The sequence below is a fragment of the Chelonoidis abingdonii genome, chromosome 24, assembly GCF_003597395.2.
Source record: "Chelonoidis abingdonii isolate Lonesome George chromosome 24, CheloAbing_2.0, whole genome shotgun sequence".
Lineage (NCBI taxonomy): Eukaryota > Metazoa > Chordata > Testudines > Testudinidae > Chelonoidis > Chelonoidis abingdonii.
The window spans coordinates 8,308,810-8,328,061 of NC_133792.1; the positions used below are offsets into that span (position 1 = coordinate 8,308,810).

A 19,252-nucleotide genomic window follows, 5' to 3' on the forward strand; every position below is an offset into this window, starting at 1 on the left:
CTAGAATCTATGAATCTATAAAATGCTGCCTGCTGTCTGCCTCCACCACGACCCCAGTTACGTACCCACCAGCGATGGAAATTCTTCACTGTGGGGCTGGACTAGGGAGGTGGTATCAAGCTGTCTGAGCACAGTAATTAATGAGCATTGATTAAAAAGACAGCAATGGACCTGCCTGGCCAGTTCCCCAATGTTCCCTTCTTGCCCTTCCACTTCCCCCTTGGCTTAGGGCCCTGAGAGATACCAGGGAACTGAGGGCCTTTGTCACTCAGGCAGAGCATGAAGAACAGCACTAGGTGGGAAAGGAATTCCAGGGTGGGGTGTGTGTGATAAGGGTGGCCAACTCTCTAATCACACAAAACCGAACACCCTAGCCCCTGCCCTGAGGCCCCGCCCACTGCTCACTACATTCCCCCTCCTTCATTCACTTTCACTGGGCTGAGGCACGGGCTTAGGGTGTGGGAGGGGGTGCGGGCTCCGGCTGGGGGTGCAGGCTCTGGGGTGGGATGGGAATGAGGGATTTGGAGTGCAGGAGGGGGCTCCAGGCTGAGGGGTGGGGCTGAGGGATTTGGAGTGTGGGAGGGGGCTGCGGGTTGAGGTGGGCGTTGGGGTGTGGAAGGGGGTGAGGGCTCTGGGTTGGGGATGAGGGGGTTGAGGTGCAGGAGGAGGCTCCAGCCTGGGGCTGAGGGATTCAGAGTGTCGGAGGGGCTGTAGGCTGAGGCAGGGGGTTGAGGTGCAGGAGGTGGTAATGGTTCTAGGATGGGGCTGGGGTTGAAGGGTTCAGGGTGTGGGTGGGGGCTGGGGAAAGGAGGTGGAGTGCAGAGGGTATGAGGGCTCTGGGCTGGGGCCAGGGATGAAGGCTTTGAGGTGCAGGAGGGAGCTTCAGGTTTGCAGGCGGGAGGGGGGAGTTCAGGGCTGGTGTTGGGATGTGGACTTACCTTGGGCAGTTCCCAGTTAGCGGGGCTAAGGCAGGCTGCCTGCTTGTCCTGACATCGCGTTGTGCATGCCCTGGAAGCAGCCAGCAGGTCCAGTGCTAGTAGGCTGGGGGCCAGGAGGCTCCATGCACCGATCTAACCCACAGGCACCGCCCCCCACACCCCAGCTCCCATTGGTGGAGTGTGGAGCCAGTGTTTGGGACAAGGGCAGCGCGCAGAGCCCCATGGCCCCCCAGCCTAGGAGCCGGACCTGCTGGCCGCTTCCAGGGCTCAGCGCACTAGCCTGCCTTAGCACTGCAGCACTGCCAGGGTCCCTTTCCAACTGGGTGTTCCGGTGGAAACCCGGACACCTGGTCACCCTAGGTGTGACTGATGGCTTTCCCTCTGCAGAGCTGCTTAATGAGCAGCAACTTCCAGCCTGGCCCCAGGAGGAAACACCAAGAGAGAGGGTGAGCGCAGGAAGGGTGTGGAGAGATGCATGTAAACGCCATAGTGTGCCTATGCCAGCAGGGCCTCACCTCACGCACAGCCCTGCCAGCTCCCCATTCCCAACCTGCAGAGGCCTGTGACGGAGCTAAGCTCTGCCTTGCAGGGACCTGTTGGAGCATGAACGTGGAGAGCTGGGATGGAAATTTTAAAAAGCAGCTAATATCTGCTGAGTCAAGGGAGCAGGGAGAGGAGGAGGAGGAGCTGCTGCTCTGAGCACCTCCATCCCTGGCAGATTATCACAGGCAAGTGCAATGAGACACCAGTGAGGATTAGAAGAGTTGAAATCTGACCCACAATGTCTTAAAGGGATAGGGGCCTGTTTGTTCAGCTAAGCCTAGAATGCTGATGATTTTGTTCTGGCAACTGGCAGACAGACAGACCTGCAGTAGCTCTCACGTGAGCCCAGAAGCAAGTGCACTGGTGGCCGAGCACAGGCCTGGGAGATCTAATCTCAGCTCAGCACCCGCTTGCTGTGGGGCCTGGTTGGGCAAAGTCATTTCATTAGTTGTATCATGGCCGTCCTGAGATCCCCACTGTGCTGGGCGCTGTGCATAAGAGACCGTGCTTACACGAGCGGACAATCTAAGCAGACAAAGGGAGGGAGGGGAAAAAACAGAGCCATAGGCAGGGGAAGTGACTTGCCCAGAATTGCACAGCAGGTCATTGGCAGAGATGGCAACAGAGCCCAGATCACCGGGATCCCAGTGCAGTTCCATTGGCCAGGCTATACCACCCCTCCTGGCCCGGCCGTACCGCCCCTCCCGGCCCACCATCTTCTGGAAGGGGAAGAAGTGTCTGAATCCTGTGTGTGACTCCCCAGCCTGTCCAGGAGCTCCGCTGAGAGGAGTCCTCTGCTGCTGAAAACAGCTAAAATCAAATTCATGCTACTTAGGGCCTAGTTACAGTTCTCCTAGTGATGGGGAATTTCAGGACTTCTGGAGGTGGGTGCGAATGTCGCTCCAAGTTCAGGGATGTTACTTGCAGTCCTCTGACAGCCAGACCTCAGGTGGGGTGGGCAACTGTTTGAAACAATGGGAACACTCCTGCAGTTTAGACTGGAAGCTCTTTGGGTCAGGGACCATCACCAGGCGCATTTCTCTGTCCTGGCATTCTCCCATATAAACACGTTGCAATGGGTGTATTTAACACCAATAGACCCTCTACCAAAACAAGACACTCCACTACACACGCTTCTCCCTTTGTGGAGAAGACAAGAGAACGAACACATGACAGATGCGTAGTCACATAACTTACTGCACTGCTGGTAGGCGCTCAGGTACTATGGTGATGGGCACGGTATAAAAACCTTCATGGAGTAAAACCGGGACAGCACCTGGCTGGCTGGCGGCTCTGTAGAGAGTTTTATATGGGCTACCATGAGGCTAAAGGGCACAGTGCTGCTGGAGGTAGCTACTTGTGTGTGAGGCAAGAAACAGAGGCCCTGACCACCAGAGGTCATTAAGGATTGAGCAAGGTTTACAAGTAGGGGGCACTGGTTCTGGCTGAACGATCTATAGCAGAGGTGCCCAGACTGTGGGGAGCGGAGGAATGTCTGGAGGGGGTGCGGCGAGTCCCGGGCCAGTCCCCACCAGTGGCAGGAAGAGAGCCCCTCCCAGCCCGACACCACTCTCAGCTCTGCTCCAGTCCCACTCCCAGCCCTGACCGTGGTCTGGCTGTGGCTCTGCATGTGGTCCCAATCCCAGACCTGCCCCCAGCTGCAGCCCCCTTATCCCTCTCCATGGCCCTGCTCCTGTCCCTGGGAGCCACAACCCCGCTCCCAGCCCTGGCTCCAGGGGGCCATAACCCTGAAAAGTTCAGGCACCACTGATCTATCGCAAAGCAGGATTATGTTCTGCCTCCCTGGCTGGCGTCCTCACATTAACTGGTGGAAACACGGTGCTCTCTGCTCACTGGCCTGCAGCCCCTGCTGGTATCGATGTAACACCCACACTGCGAGGGTGAGATGACGTTAATCCCCGTTTGTGCATAAATTGCAGGGTTGTAAAACGCTTCAAGGCTCATGAAAGGCGCATGAGCTGCTCCTGACAGCAGCTAATTCAATTACGCAGTAGCACTGATTCTCTGCTTGCCTCTCCAGTCCTCCCAGCAACCACCAGCCCACCCAGCTCCCACTCCCCCTCCCCCGAGGCCAAGTGCCACAACACCCTGTCAGAGCATGGAGACAGCAGGGAGATGGGGTGGGGAGGGGTAAATGACAGGAAAGTGGCTCTTTAAGACTGAGCTTTGATCAGTTTAATTACCCCTTTGGGGAAGAAAAATAATAATTAAATTTGGAGGAGCGGCTTGCCTTTAACAAGCGCTTTCCTGGCTGGTTCACACATTGTTGGCTATTGAAACGCTTCGTAACAAAGTGTTTAAACTCCCTCGCAGCGAGCTCCGTCTCCCCTTTCTCAGTTCGGGACCCTCAGCACAGGCTCAAGCGACACATGCAGGGGGGTTCCAGGAAAGAGCACAGAGCCACTGGAGCCTCCAAGCCATTTCTCTCCTGGACTGTAAGCCAAGGACTTCAGTCAACCTCCTCCCCGCCCAGCCCCACCCACTGCAAGTCAGTCTCTCTCCTCCTGCACTTTAACCCTTCTGGGATCTGAACTCCACATATCACAGGCCTCACTCCAAAGTCAGCGCTGAAGAGCAGAGGTACCTATGGGCCCCCAAACTCTCCTTGAAGAGGTCCTAGGGTCTTACCAACTGGTCAGGTTCTGGGGAGAAAGAAGGAAGGAAGGAATCTCTCCCTCAAGTCACCCACCAGATTCCTCACCCTGATGCTTATATATATGGAGATCTACCTATCTCATAGAGCTGGAAGGGACCCTGAAAGGTCATCGAGTCCAGCCCCCTGCCTTCTACTAGCCCTACTAGCAGCACCAAGTACTGATTTTTGCCCCAGATCCCTAAGTGGCCCCCTCAAGACTGAACTCAACACTGGGTTTAGCAGGCCAATGCTCAAACTACTGAGTTATCCCTCCCCTTAACAGTGCCATTCACTATCTGGACCTCAGAGGGTTGTTTTTTGTTTGCTTGTTTGTTTTGTTTTTGAAAACATCCTCACAGTCTAGAGTCCAGACAATGGCAGGCCAACTAGTCCTGCTTTCTCCTCTGACTCTCCCCCCGTCCACAGCTTCTGAGGTCACCTGCCAAGGGAAAGATGGCTGGTCTGGACAATGAAGTGCTGAACTCCATGTGCTTCGGCTCCTGTCCAAGCACGGGATGCTCCAGGACCTAGTCCTGGCATCACCTCTGGCAGCTAGTCTAGTTTGCAGACGCCTTAAGCTGTGCTCAGTACATCCTGAAATGGCCCTCAAGATCCTAGTGATTGTGGGGCTCTGGCAACAACGGGGTAGCCGCCCCATTTGTGCCCTGGCCTTTCACCCTCACCCGGCTGCCACCCAGATTTTGGATCTTTCATTGTGTCCAACTTCAGATCAAAAGTGCTGAGTGAAAAGGTGGGTGTCTCAACTGCCATCCCTGCAAACTCAGTCTGGGATCCAAGAGCCAAGCTGGGTCTTTTCTAGCATGAATAGCACGTGAGATTCTGCCATCTGAAGCCATTCAGGCTCTGCATGAATCCAGCTTGCTCTCCAAAAGCAGCGTTAACTTTGCAGAGCGGATAGGAATGAAAGTAGTAACATCCCATCCACCTTACTGTAGCCAATCGAGTGAGCAGAGGTGGCTTTTAATAGCCAGCGGCAGATCAGATGAGTATGAAGGGGCCCCATTAGTGTCACTGTTTAGACCAGGCTCTCACATAAAGAGTATTTCCATTAATGAGGCTTTCAGAGGTCCTGCTAAATCCTGAGCCACGAGCGCCACACCCTCCAACTCTGTCTAAGTGGGAAAACGGCCATTTCATCCAAAGCAGCAGCACATGCAAGTTGCTATCACAGGGCAACTAGAAGAATCCAGGGACATGCCAGCCTGGCTCTGATGCCTACGTGACAGTTTTGGAAGGAGCTCATTCCCTTCAGAAACAGTTTTGCTTATGAAGGTGTTTTCTCAAGATCATTGGGGACATTCGCATGAAGATACCAAGTTTAACTTGTTCCAGATCTGCCGACTTACCCAATCTCTCCCCCACGCCCCTTTTCATCTTCTGTTAGCACTGCAGATCCAGTGCAGCTATGGGGGAGTGTGGTCGATTCCATCTGGGCTCAGGGATCAACCCCCTCCTGTCCAACAGCCAAAAAATATCCCACCACCTTCCCTCAAGCAAAGTTTTACCCCAGAAGAGAGGAACCCGAGACTCCATAGAGCCCACTAAGGGCTTGGTTATGGCTCTCGATTTTACATGGAGGATGCTCAGGTACTGCAGTGTTGGGCAGCCATATAGAATGACCCAGTAAGTTCAAATTCTTACACACTGAGGCTGCAAACATGTCCCAACAGATTGAACACAGACATGGCCAGAAGGGTCTTTATTAGCACGAGGAAGCCAGCCCCCGGCTTGACTCAGCTCTCAGGATTACTTATTTAGATGGCAGTATCACCCAGGAGGGCCAGTCGTGGCCCAGAACCTCATGCGCTGCGCACTGAACGCACACACAAGGATACACGCGCAGGACGACCATTTAGCAAACACAAAGTGCTTTACTTTTAAGCACAGCCTGTTTGACACGGAAACAGCAGAGACACAAAGAAGCCTGGACACCCCCTACCCCTCTGCCAATGGCATTTCCTAAGAGGATCGCTTCTCGGGGCCAGATGGCACTTGGGGAGGGAATAATTCTGATCTTGCATGTATTGCTAGTAACACCACAACATTCACAGCTTCCTGGGGGCAGGGGATGGAGAAGGAGGAGACGAAGGTGCACAAGGTCCAATCTCTCGGTAGGAGGCCACAAGCCCCACACTTACCATTGTTGCAGTGACGCACGCAGTCCTGGAACACCGCTCGCCATTTGTCCTGCTCCTTCCCAGTCATCACGCAGAAGTAGTAGTGACGGGCATACGGGTGCCAAAGGATGAGAGGAAACTGGGTGGGGCACTTGAGGATCGGGGCATTGCCAGATTTGGGGGCCGTCCCTGATGAAAGAAGAAAGAGATTCCAGCACACGCCCGTGACTCAAGCTAATACTGGTTGGAACTGGCCAAGCAGGAGGCCCACATTCTGGATCCAAAGGCAAGGAATGGGTGAAACGTATCAGAATGAGTGCCAAGGAGATGGATGGCCTCAACAGCCTGACCACAAAGTGGCTTTCTGCACTGCCCCGCTACGGGGGCTCAACCCAGACCCATCATATGGGACCTAAGGGGAGGCCAGTCTCCAGGGGCCATTCAGCCACTGTGGAGACTACTGGCAAGAGGCCAGTTAACTCTAAGCGGGTGTTGCTACTGGACCAGATTCCCTCTCAGTCTCACAAAGCCCTGCCCATATCATGCTGTATTTTAATTCAAGGGGGGTTATTTCCTCTCATCTCGTTACTTCCAGCCTCCACTTTCACCATTTGGTTGCATTCCTATTCTGGGTCTTTGTGTCGCATCAGCTGGCAGGAAAAGCCCCAGCCCAGGGAGCTGGCACCAGCTGTCAATGGGGATGTTCGTGTTCCCAGGACTGGCACGGGACTCACACCTAGTCAAGGGCATGGCAATGAGGCCTCTATCTAGATCTGCCTGCAGAACAGCTCCACCGGAGCTTTGATGAACCAGAGTCAGTGGCATTCCTAAACTGGCTGCCCCAAACTAAGATTGAGTGAGGGGGGAATTTGACAGCAGCCTTCAAGTACCTGTGGTGGCAGATGACAGAACAAGAAGCAATGGTCTCAAGTTGCAGTGAGGGAGGTCCAGGTTGCATATTAGAAAACACTATTTCACTAGGAGGGTGTTGAAGCACTGGAATGGGTTACCTAGGGAGTTGGTGGAATCTTCTCCCTTAGAGGTTTTTAAGGCCCGGCTTGACAAAGCCCTGGCTGGGATGATTTAGTTGGGGTTGGCCCTGCTTTGAGCAGGGGGTTGGACTAGATGACCTCCTGAGGTCTCTTCCAACCCTGATATTCTCTGATTCTCAGATACGTACTTGCCCCAGTCTCCATGTGCTCCAGAACTAGCTCTGGGGACGTCCCAAACCATCCCCCACCTCCCTTTTGCCTGAAGTCGAGGTGGTGACCCAGACTACCCTTCCTGTTCTCAGGGAGCATCACAGCAACGAGGTTGCCCACTGGAAAAGCAGTAGGGAGTGACAGGCCAAAACCGAGGGGGCAGCTCCACTGCAAAGCACGAGTTAAGTGGCTAAAAGGAACAGCCCCAGGGAACTTGAAGGAGCAGCTGAAGGGCCCTTGGCATGTGCCTCTGGATGACAGATCACATGAAGACTTGTTTCAGCTGCCGTGGAGGGATGGATGATGAGCACGCTGCATTCCCACCTGAGATCACCAGATTTTGTTAAGGACGAGAGTCCCAGAGGAGAAGGAAGCAGTAGGGGAAGCAACCACATCTGGCAGAAAGGAAACCAACCAACCAGAAGCAGATTTCCTGCTGGGGCGTTTAAGAGTCTCTTCAACAAGGTCAAAAGCGTGGGGGTAGCGCTTGCCTGACAGTGCAGAGAGGACGGGAGGGTCTCAGCCTGTGGGTGGGAGCATGTCTGCACAGTCTCTGTAACACAGCATTTAGATGCAACCTGTGAACACTTTTCACAGCAAGGGCAATATAGCCCAGGGTCCTGGCCCCATAACCACCAGCTCCTCCACCTGTTTTAGGGACATAGGTTCAATCCGCATGGGGTTGATCACTGGCCCAAATTCAGTGCCCCCAACCAAACCCTGATATGCCTTTAGCAGAGAAGCAGAACCCTGCCATAGCTCATTGCGCTCTGAGGTGAGGAGAAACTGCAGAGCCTTGCAATTTGGCAGGCTGCTCAAGGAGTTTTATGCCTTATACAATGGTACCCTCCAGATGGCTGCGCCTGTCCTGCCTTCTGTACCAACCACTTCCCACTCTGGTGGGCTCCCCTGCTGTCCTGGCTGATACTCAGAAGGAGGCTCTGTTATCCCATTGGGAACGTGCTATTCCTGGCCAACTTCCTTCAGCCGGACGCCTTTTGAGCCACCCCTGCTCCTGCTGGAATCTTCTCACCCTGCCCCACCCCCGGAGCTATTTTACGCACTGGCGGAAGGACACCTGAATCAGACTCGGTTTTATTTACACACCGCTGCGCTGAGGCATTTTTCTGCAAGACACAGCTCAGTCTGCACCCTGCAGCAGCAGCTCTGCTCTGAAGAGAGGTGTTCCCCTATAGCACCCCTTGGGAAAGAGCCCCTGGAGTGGAAAGGGAAGGTGTTCTCGCCAAGGCACGGGGAGGGTTTCTACCAACTCCCAATCCCACAGACCTGCTCCTTAAAAACGAGGTCATTCCATGCGGTTTTAGAAATCACCAAAGATTAACCTGGTTTTAAAAATCTGGGGGTGGGGGGGGGGGAATCCAAGCACATAACCAGAACCAGGACCGCCCAGCAATGCTGCAAGGGGTGGCTAGCAGGGTGGCCCATCTTAGCCAACCAAAGCCAGCTCGTTTCGAGATCGTAGGGGACGAGCTCAGAGTGATCAGATATTTAGCATTGCTCAGCTCCCAATCTGCACCCAAGCGCTTTTGAAAACCTAGCACTGAGCCCCTGAAAACCAGCCCTGCCCCCCTAGTCCTCTCACCGCTCTCCAAACAAGAGAGCGGGAGGAGGAGACTTGGCCAGAGAGATTTCTCATTTGCTAAGGGAAATGGTTTCAGAGAAATCAAGTGGCTGGCTCTGGAGAGCAGAGGCTAGAAGTGACAGGCTCCCTTCCCGGAAAGGAGCAGAGACAGCACAACAGGGGCCCTGGGGAAACAATCCCAACTGCATTCTCAAGGAGCAGAGCCAGGGAGGGCAAGAAGGCATTTGTGTGGGAGGGAGCCTATGCCATGTAAAGGAGCGTTCATGTATGCATGGTACAGCAAGGGACACCAGATGTTTTCACTCCTCCCTACCTATACTGTGTCCCGTCCCCCCCTCACCCCCCCCGGCACTTCCTTTGGAGCCACCTCTCCGGCTCCTCTATTTCTCCCCATGAAGAACACTGAAGCCAGGAGCTTAAAAGGGACAAAAGGGGACCAAGATCACATGTATCCATGTCCGCCTCCAGCTCCTGTCCTAGAGATGTTGAAAAGCATTCTGGGATAGCAGGAGAAGGAAAACACAGACGTAAGCCAGCCTGGAATAACAGAGTGGCCAACGTACATCACCTGTTCTAGTCCTCCGTCATCCCACCCTCCCCCTTTGCACCTGAACATGCAGAGCACCTGGGAGATTGGGTCATCAACAGGGTGGACATACCTGGTAAACTGCTATTAACAAGCTCAAGATACTGGTCCAGCGAGGTGAGGATTTTGTAGCCGGCGCTGTTGAGGACTATTCGAGGCTGAAGCCCTCTGTCATAGGCCTAGAGAGGAAGGACAGTCAGTCTGTGGGAGCAGTTCCCAAAGCTGCTCAATCCAGGATCCGTAACAAGCTCATGTCTCGGAAACTCTGTAAGGCAAGACCTGTGCCTTGCTCCTCACCCTTGTTTTTGGCAGGGGTTAATAGGCTAAGGCTCGCCCATACAGACCTTCTAGCATCTGATTCTTGTGACATGGGTGCGTGTGCATGGGAACCTACTGTGACTGTGGGATACTCACTGGTGTGAAAGGTAACCAGGTCAGCAGATGCCTGCACCTTGCTGGAGGATTGTGATGGGGGAAAGGAAGTGGGTGTCTTTTGATACATCTCCCACAGAAGTGCAATAAGATAGACTGCTCCCTGAAGGGGATGTCCCATGCTGGAGATCAGTGGGCTCCACGGCATTCTACTGCATCAGGGGAACATGACATCTCAAGCTCAGCCGTCCCCATTGGCGAGGGCATGTCCCAGTGCTCAGGACTGCTTTTCAACTGGTGCAGCAGCCAAAGGAAGCCAAGAAGTTGTTCAAAGCTTCCCTTCAGTTCCCCAGCTCTGTGACTCCAGCCTGGTTTCTTAAGTCCATTTCTCAACTGGAGACAGCGGACATGCTCAAGGAAGTCTTGCTTTGAAGCACTAAGTGCACTGAGTGAACTGGCTAAGCGTCATTCATGTGCAAGAGCTGTTTGAACAGCTGTTGCTGAAGGCTCCTTGGCAGGAGGAGAGCTCCTTTAAGGGGTACATTCCCTGGCAGGCTCTACCCATGCTGAATAGGCCTCCTGGACAAAAACACCCACCACAAAGCAGAGAGGGAAGGGGAGAGGGGTGGAGAAGCAGCGAGGGCCTCACCAGTTTGTTCTCGTATAGCACCAGGCCATAGTTGTGTGGCACAACGCTGAAGCGGTTTCGCCACTTCTTGTTTTCCTCCACGTACTGGAAGAGGTTCCCCGAGATGATGATGCGGTCCTCCAGAGGAACCTGCACAGAAGGGGAGACACAGCACAGTGAGCGGAGGAGGAAGGAGAATTGATGGTACATTGGAGAAACCAAATTCAGGGGAACCAAACCACGTACACCAGCTGGGGATCTGGCCTCTGGCCCTTATGCCAAAAAAATGCTTAGCTCTTATACTGCATGGCGTTTTCTACTTATAGCTCAAGAGCTAGGTAAGCGTGATCCTCATTTTTTAGAGACAAGGAAGTGGAGTCAGAGAGGCAAAGCGACTTGCCCAAGATTACACAGCAGGTCAACGGCAGAGCTAGGATTAGATCCCAGGTCTCTTGATTCTCTGTCCGGAGAAATACTCCAAAGCCTAGAGCTGGAAAAGTCCAATGGGTGCTAACGAACAGCTCATACATCACAACTTGCCTTCAGAATCCTCATGCTCATTACAATCCCCCTCCCACTCCAGAAAAGCGCATCGTTCAACTTATTGATCTGTATGACAGTAGCGCCTAGACCCTGATACAGATCACATATTATGGTGCAAGGCACTGCACGTAGCAAGAAATTCTCCCTATGTGACCCACAACCCCCTTAATGCCAACTGGCAAGGACATTACAAGAATATGCCAATTCGGGTCCATACATTCTGGTTCACCAAAGAATGTCAAGTGAGGTTTTCAAGGAAAGCCAGGGTCACACTGTAAAATGTATCTAGAGATACTATATAAGGAGTTGTGTGTATATATACTGAAAAGATGTTCTTAGATTCTTATCACAGCAGAAGTAGAGAAACTGGTTTTCTCTCCCACACGAGAGGTTTATTCACTTGTCTCTGTCAGATGTAAATTAAACATTGTTAACTAGGACAGTGGATACCCATTTATATAGGACGTTATTGAAGTCAACAAGGAAGCAGCACAGAGGCAAAACAAGCCCCGGGGTGTTCTCCTGTCTCTGAGCACAGGACAATGAGCTTTGGGGATATAAATAGATGGCAAAGATGACACTCCTCATCCTACACCTAGGACATAAATGGGCAGTGCATTTTCATTCATTCAGCCAGCTTGGTTGAAGATGCTGCAGCAAGCGTACAGTGGGATAAACTTCTTTAGATAAGAGAGTAACTTGTGAGTTAAGTTTAATCTCTAGAAAGCACGTTATGTTTTTTTTTTTTTATAAGTAAGCCTTTTTTTCCAACTCATTATCTTCTGACTCTTTAGTCTTTGATAATAAACCTATGGCTTTCACTATCAATATATCTCAGTGCTGTGATTTTAACCAAGGTGCTGGATCCTGAGTTGACTCACACAAGCTACTGCGTACACTGTTCTTTTGGGGACCACAGACCTGGCATTTGTGAGAGTGTTGGGTGGATAAGCAGCTGAACACCACAGGGGAATGCTTCAAAGTGTCTCGGGGACCGGGGCGCACCTACTGCCAAGCTGCAAAGCAAAGTGAGGGCTGGCAGAGCCCAGATGAGTGTGCTTGCACAACTAATAGGCTAGTGGTATCACGGAGCTGACACCCAGCAAAGCACAAGCAAGATGCCCTTTTGCTGGAGGCAGGGGGTAGCAAAGGAACTCACAATCCTGGGTACCCCAAAAAAGTCACACCCTACCCAGAAGGATTTATAATCTGTGTAAGGCATAGCATTGGAGGTGAACAGATTAGTGGCCTACAGTCACACAGCGGGTCCGTGGTGGGAATAGGAGTCAGGTCATCCTTGTCCCAGTCTGGACAAAGACCCATTCATTGGACTAGGCGGCCTTCAACTTTCTAAGCTTTTTGCCCTGAAAGCTCCTGTGTGTTAGAACTTGTTATGTGAACCCAAACACAGGCTTGCCCAATGATCCGAGAGAATTCAAGTCTCAAGGGAATTTTTATGATCCATGGAATATAAACAAGAGCAAAAAGCACTTCTTGCGGAGAGTGTCTCTCTCTCAGTCTTGTAGCCAAGTTTTCAGCAATGAAAGTCAGCAAAAAGGATCAGTATTTAGAAGATATTACACAGGCGTTAAGTGATCTAAATCCACAGACTCTGCCTCCCCACAGTAATATTTCAGATGGGAAGCTGAGGCACAAAGACTAAGGATATGTTTTCACTGCAGAGTTAACTCAGGCTTCTGCCACACACAAAACCCTCTCAGGTGAGTTTAAGGGTGCTTTTAAGCAGGCTAGCTGGCCTGGCTGGGGGTGTGGGTTACAGCTCAGGTTCCACTTTCACTCTGGCTGGCAGTGATGCACCCACTTTGCAGTGAGGACTCAGGCTAAGCCATTTGAATGCTGATAATCCACCAATGCCTTTCCGCAATGCCCCCCCTTGTGTCCAGAAGGACAGAGAAGTCCTCCCACAATTCACGGGGAATGAATCATACAGCAGCCCAGCTGACTGCAGCACAAAGCACCATGGGATATACCTCCAGCAGTCCTAGCGACACATGGGGAAGCATAGCACCAGTGAGGATGCAGTAACTGATATAGCTTTGCAGGGGGGTTGCTCACACCTAAACTAGGCTAACTCAGTTGCTGATCACCCGAGTTAACCCTACAGTAAGGGATCGCCGTAAAGGGATGTCTACACTGCATGGTAAACTCAGGGTTAGAACTCAAGTTAGCAGATCATGGGTTTGTTAACCTAGGGCTTGAGCATCTATTCTTCTTTGTAACCCCAAATTAGGAAGTGTTGAACCCTAAGTCCCAACCTGGGGCTCCAGCATCTACATTGTATTATGCAGGCCCAAGTCCAATCACCCTTATCCCAGACTTCCTTGCGTCCTCCAAAAAATGTGGCAGCCCTAGCCCTTTGTTCGTGGTGCAACATGGGAAAACTTGACTGTTCAGAGGACAAAAAGTTGGTCCATGGGATACTTTTGGCAGACTCCCAGACCATGAATCTGAGTGGCTGTATTTACACTGCAAAGCAATAGGTTTGAATCCTGGGTCCCAGCTTGACTAAGGCTTGGACCCCTGTGCAGTCCTGGGACGCTGAGTTAAAGCAATGTGTTACACTTGAGCCTCAGTTCAAACCCTGGACTTACACTGCAGCATAGACATAACCTCAGTGGTTTGTCCAAAGTCTATGGCAGAGCAGGGAATTGAACCAGGATCTTCAGAGTCCCAAGCTAGCGTTCCAACCACTGGACCACCATTCAGAGGCAGAACAAATTAAAAAGTAACACCAACTTGGATGCTACTGCTGCTCACAATCTTTCTCTCTCCCCAGCCTTTTAATATATCCACTATGGTTTTTTTAAACAACTTTCTTGTAGGTGTGTCACGTGTCAGTGGGAACAAATAACAAGGTAAACTGAGCGGCAAAATATATCAGGCAAAACCAGATCAGCATCCACCGAGACAGATGGAAGTTTTCCTCCACTTTTTCAGTTCTAGTAATTTGGGTGTTGCCTGTACCAATGCTAGGTATAAAATGTCAGATAAAAGTATAATTGTTAACTTGACAGTGTCCCTTAAAGAGACTTGCCTGTGGTCACACAGCTAGACCAAGGCAGAGCCATAAAAAGAATCCAGGAGTCCTGTTTCCCGTAACCAACATTCCCTCTAGGGTCATTATCCAGGGTTTTATAGCAACAGTAAATAGACTGACTAATTCAATTTTTTAAAAAAAGCATCATGCATATCATAGCTTTCCTACTCAGATTTGAACCTTAGCGTTCATAAACTGAGAAGCTAGCATGAACCCTCTAAGCTTAATTACCAGCTTAGATCTGATCTCGCTGCCAACAGACAGGAATCCGTTCCTGTCTCACTCTGGTCTCCCCAAAACCTTCCCTGGGGAACCTCCAAGACTCAGATGCCCTGAGTCTCCTAACAAAGGGAAATAAACCATTCCCCCTCAGCCCCCACCTCTCTCCCATCCAGAATTTCCTCTCTGGGCTAACCTGAGAGTTACTGATGCAACCTCTTTACATCACAATACCAAGAAGCATGTCTCCTCTCTTCCACAAAGAGACAAACCCAAAGACAAGGAAACAGAAAAGATTCTCTCTCTTCCCCCTCCACCAATTCCCTGGTGCTGCAGAGATTCACCCTCCGTAGATCTAACATAAAGAAGAATTTCCTCCCTTTCGTTCCTTAGCCTACCCAGAGAGAAAAACTCAAACAAGTCTTAAAAGAAGCTTTAATAAAGAAAGAAAACCACATGAACATGATCTCCTGCATCAAAGTGACAATACACAGGGCTATTGCTAAAAGAAAAATATGAATAAACAGTCTTATTCAAAAAATATCCAATTTAAAACATTCCAGCAAACTACACACATGTAAATACAAAAAAACAATAAAGCCTATTATTTTTCTACCTTTGTACTTACAACTTGGAAACTGAAGATTAGAAGCTTGAAGATAGAAAAGATCCCCTCTCATAGCTAAGAGCCAGACAAAGACACAGACCCAAACATTCCCTCCCTCAGCTTTGAAAAATCCGGTTTCCTGATTGGTCCACTGGTCAGGTGTTTGGTTCTCTTTGTTAACCTTTCCAGGTAAAAGAAACATTAACCCTTAGCTATCTATTTATGACAATGCAGTTCTACTTTTCCAAGGTACTTAGAAGAAAAGTGCAAGTAGAAAATACAGTTAAGGAGGTGACGAATTCAAGGAGGTGGGTAGATTAATGGTAAGCTAATCATAAGGCAAACAAGTGGGGTTTTCGACAGTAACAAGGTTTAAAAGCCCAAGGGGGGAGAGAAGCACGTGGAAACCCAAGGCTTGGTACTCAGACTATGCAATAAGACATTCAGCGAGAACATCCCACTGCATACACCCTCCGAACAAGATCCCTCACACCCCCATGCAGGTACTGGGATGAGAAGCTTTTGGGTGGAGCCTCCGTAGTCAGGAGTGAGTAAGTTTCTCTAGCAGGGTGGCTTGTCGCAGCCTGTGCTCAGAGCACCGCCCCATAGCCAGAGCTGCAGAGCCCCTCTGAGGTCAGCCTTGCACTCACAGGGTATGGCGTGAATGTGATGCACATGGGTGGTGGCTCTTTAAAACCAAGTGTTTATTTACAGCAGATGCCCTGCGCAGGCTAAGGCCAGACCCAGATGGATACAATGTTCAGACAAACCCTCTGGTGCTGAGGCTGATGTACCAGATCCCCTGGAGAAGGGAGCTGGGTTTCAGTGCTAACCACTGACAGCTGAAACAGGGCCTACAGGACCAGCACATCAGACTCCAAGCAATGGAAATCAAGGCTTCCCCTGGGGAAGGAGAGGCTGTCCCAAGGATCTGAGAGCTACGTCCTAGCATCAGTTCCTCATGAATTGTTTCTTCCAAAGATTAATCACAACAAGAAGCACTTTCTGGCCTACGTTCAAGAGACCCACATTCCACCAGATGTGGCCAGCCCTGCCCTTCCCTCCCCATGAAGCAATCCAATACCCACCGCCATTCAAAGATGCACCGGGAGATAGGGATCTCGTCGGGACCAAGCAGAAGCCAAGGAGTGGGGAGGAGGGGGCCATGGGCAATGGCTTCTATTGCAACCCCAAAATTCTGGACACCAGCTTTTAAAGTAGTCACAGCCCATTTAACATCACTGGTCCTCTTGGGATTATACGAGGAGACCACTAACAGCAGCCCCTGCAATCAGTACATACTGACCCTGCCACAAAAGACATGAGTCACTGTTACAGCCAGTCAGTGTCCATAGACTCCAGTGGCTGCTGGTCACAGGGACACAAATCCCTGTCCACTATGCCCAAGCATGAGACAGCACCTCATTTTGGAGCAGAAAAGCAAATGCGCCACCTCCTGTGGTGTCCTGCTATTGATTCCTGCAAGTCTTTGACCAAAAAATGCCACCAAGTCATGAAAAGCCAGAGGTATGGCCTGTGCTAGAAGATGACCAAGGGCTTGTCTACACAGGGACACTGGACCAGAATAGCTAGTGGGGAGGGATTACTCCGTAACAGCTACTCCTGTCTCCCTCACCCTGTCGTGAGCCTCAGTAGCCACCCCGCATCAGGGCAAGCTCACTCTCCTGAGCAACAGGAAATTGGAATGCCCAGATGTCTTGGGACCCCACGTTCTACTCTCTCCTCTTTTCTAAAGGAGAATCAGTGCAGTTCACATGGTGCAGACGTCCTTCAGAGGACATCTTACCACCAACATCCCTGCCTGCTGAGCATGCGCATTAACGCTCTCACAGCATCATCTGTAAACAGCAGAAGTTTGCCCTGGGGTCCTTGGCCAACAATCCCCTCACCCACGCCAAACGCCAGTTTGCCGCCACTTTCCCTCTGCCCCAACTGACCCAGCCAAGCATGTCTATGGGTTGAGTGCTTTGGGATCCTGAGGGATCAAAGGCCCTAGATAAGTGCAAGTTATTCCATGGAGCGTCTGTCCGGCCGGGGCGGGCATTTGTCCCTGGGCAGAGAGACAGCAGTGCAATTATGTGCTTCGATAGTTTACATTCGGGAGAGTAGGGGATCAGCTGGAACACCAAGCTTATTTTATAAAATAAACCAACCAACCAACCAATGTGCTGCTGCAAACAGCTGAAGGATAATTGATCTGCCTTCCTGCAGCTGCCAGTTACCATAATTACTCAAGAGGTGCTGCAGCCCACTAACCGAACCCTTTAAATATTTTTGTGGTGGCTCATTTAACACAGTTAACAGGTGATTCAGGAGACTCCTGGGGGCTGACATCCCTCTACCCCTCACCCCCTGCCAGAATGAACACATTATCTTGCAGGAGGTAGTTAATGGCAGTATCGATGAGACAGTATGACCCACACCAGGAACAGGGGAGGGAAAGAGGCAGAGGCAACACCAGCCATGTAAACCGGCTGGTGGAGGGTGTGGTTGAATGATGGGGGCAGATCATATTTAAGGATTTACAGTGGGCGGGGGGGTCCAAACACACCCATTCCCCGGTATCGTCAAATCCAGGTCCCTCTACTGGCTTTATAGGGATAATCATTTCTCTGCTTTGTCAGGAAGAACAAAGAATTCGGTATTGTAATTATTTACAAATGCCCCCAAAATACTGAGGATCTCCAAGCGCTTTGCAAATACAGAGCCAGGCAGCACTTTCAGTGTTAGCCAGGTTTGAAGATGGGGACACTGAGGCAGAGAGAGTCTGCTTAAGAGACTTGCCCAAAGTCACCAAGTTAGACACGGAACACGCAGCTCCTGACTTCCACCCTGGGCTCTAACTATTACACCATACTTCCCCTCACTGAGAGAATGTGTGGGCAGACCGGAGACCGTGCTAAATCTCAGCCTAAACAGGAAGTGCTGGAAGGGCCCAGGATCTAGACACGCCTAGTGTGTTTCTGTGCTTCCAGTTTGCACCACTCTGCCGAGTGATGGAAACGGGCACCGCACGACAACATACCATGGCCTCTGGTGAGCGCTTACAGCTCATCAGCCCCACCAGCCTTACTGGCCAAACTGCCGACTGGGCCCTCTGAACCCGAGTCAGGACGTCTCCACACAGTCGAAGCGGGAACACCGGCCAGTCAGGCAATTTCCAGAGGCAAACGGGACATCAACTTCCCTTGGACTATCTGGCAACTCCCTTCCTAGCTCTCTGTTTTCAGTGTATTGCAGGGGGAGTAGACCCTGCAGGTGTATGCCGAGATCAAGTCTTTCCTCCTCTCTCAACTCCCTACAACCTATAATCCTAAAATCCAACCACCGTTAATGAGTTTCTCCCCATCCCGGTATGAGCCAGAAGAGGAAGCCAGGTTGTAAAGTTAAAAAATACATTGGCGTGTCCAGGGAGTTCTGGAGAGAGGTCAAAGATTCAGCAAGGGAATTTCCCCAGGGAGTGAGGAGAACAGCAGCCAGGTGATATCGCCCTGAGAGACCGATTGCAAGCAAGGAGGCCGAAAAGGGACAGCAAGAGACGCCGTATTTATTCATTTGTTAGTGAGCACAGTTGGTCTGACACCCACAGCACATGATCGCTGGCATGCGCACAGCATCTGGGCACACGTTGCTTCTGCTCAGTTTCCCATCATCCATTATCCTACGAGCAGGGCATGGCTGGCTTGCCCATATTGGTAAAGCGTCTCTAAGCTCTAGATATAAGGGAGTGACTCCTGGATGACTAGCGAGGCCTGAGTGGCGTTCCTCAGATCTGCAGCGTGGCGCAGGGTTTCGTACGGTCTCATGTTGCCAACACCTGAGCTTGTCCAGCTCTCAGGTTGGCTACTTCCTCTCTCCCCTCTTGCCCACAAGTTGCCATCACTAGTCCCAAGTCTTCAGACATACGGAGCCAGGCAGTCTAGGCAACCAGCCAACAGCAGCGATGACTAACGCTGTGCGCTGGGGCTCTGCAGGGACCCCAACAAGTCCAGCTCTCTGTACTGCAGTTGATTTTTAGGGGCTTGTGTGATAAAGGGAGACAATTACAGCACGTCCCGAATCAGAAACTGAAATACCACGAGACTACAAGAGCAGACATCATCTTTAATACCGAGCAATGGCCCACAAACGTTATAGG

At 51.3% G+C, this 19,252-nt stretch overlaps 1 protein-coding gene across 1 annotated transcript in view; it reads right to left on the reverse strand.

Annotated features, from left to right (window-relative positions):
- The window catches only part of NIBAN2 (niban apoptosis regulator 2), a 98,311-nt gene that overhangs the window by 24,397 nt on the left and 54,662 nt on the right, over positions 1-19,252 (reverse strand). The window contains exons 3-5 of the mRNA XM_032797811.2: positions 10,688-10,816; positions 9,740-9,845; positions 6,297-6,464 (exon numbers count right to left, since the gene is read on the reverse strand). Coding sequence (XP_032653702.1) covers positions 6,297-6,464; positions 9,740-9,845; positions 10,688-10,816 — 403 coding nt within the window. The remainder of the gene's footprint in view (positions 1-6,296; positions 6,465-9,739; positions 9,846-10,687; positions 10,817-19,252) is intronic.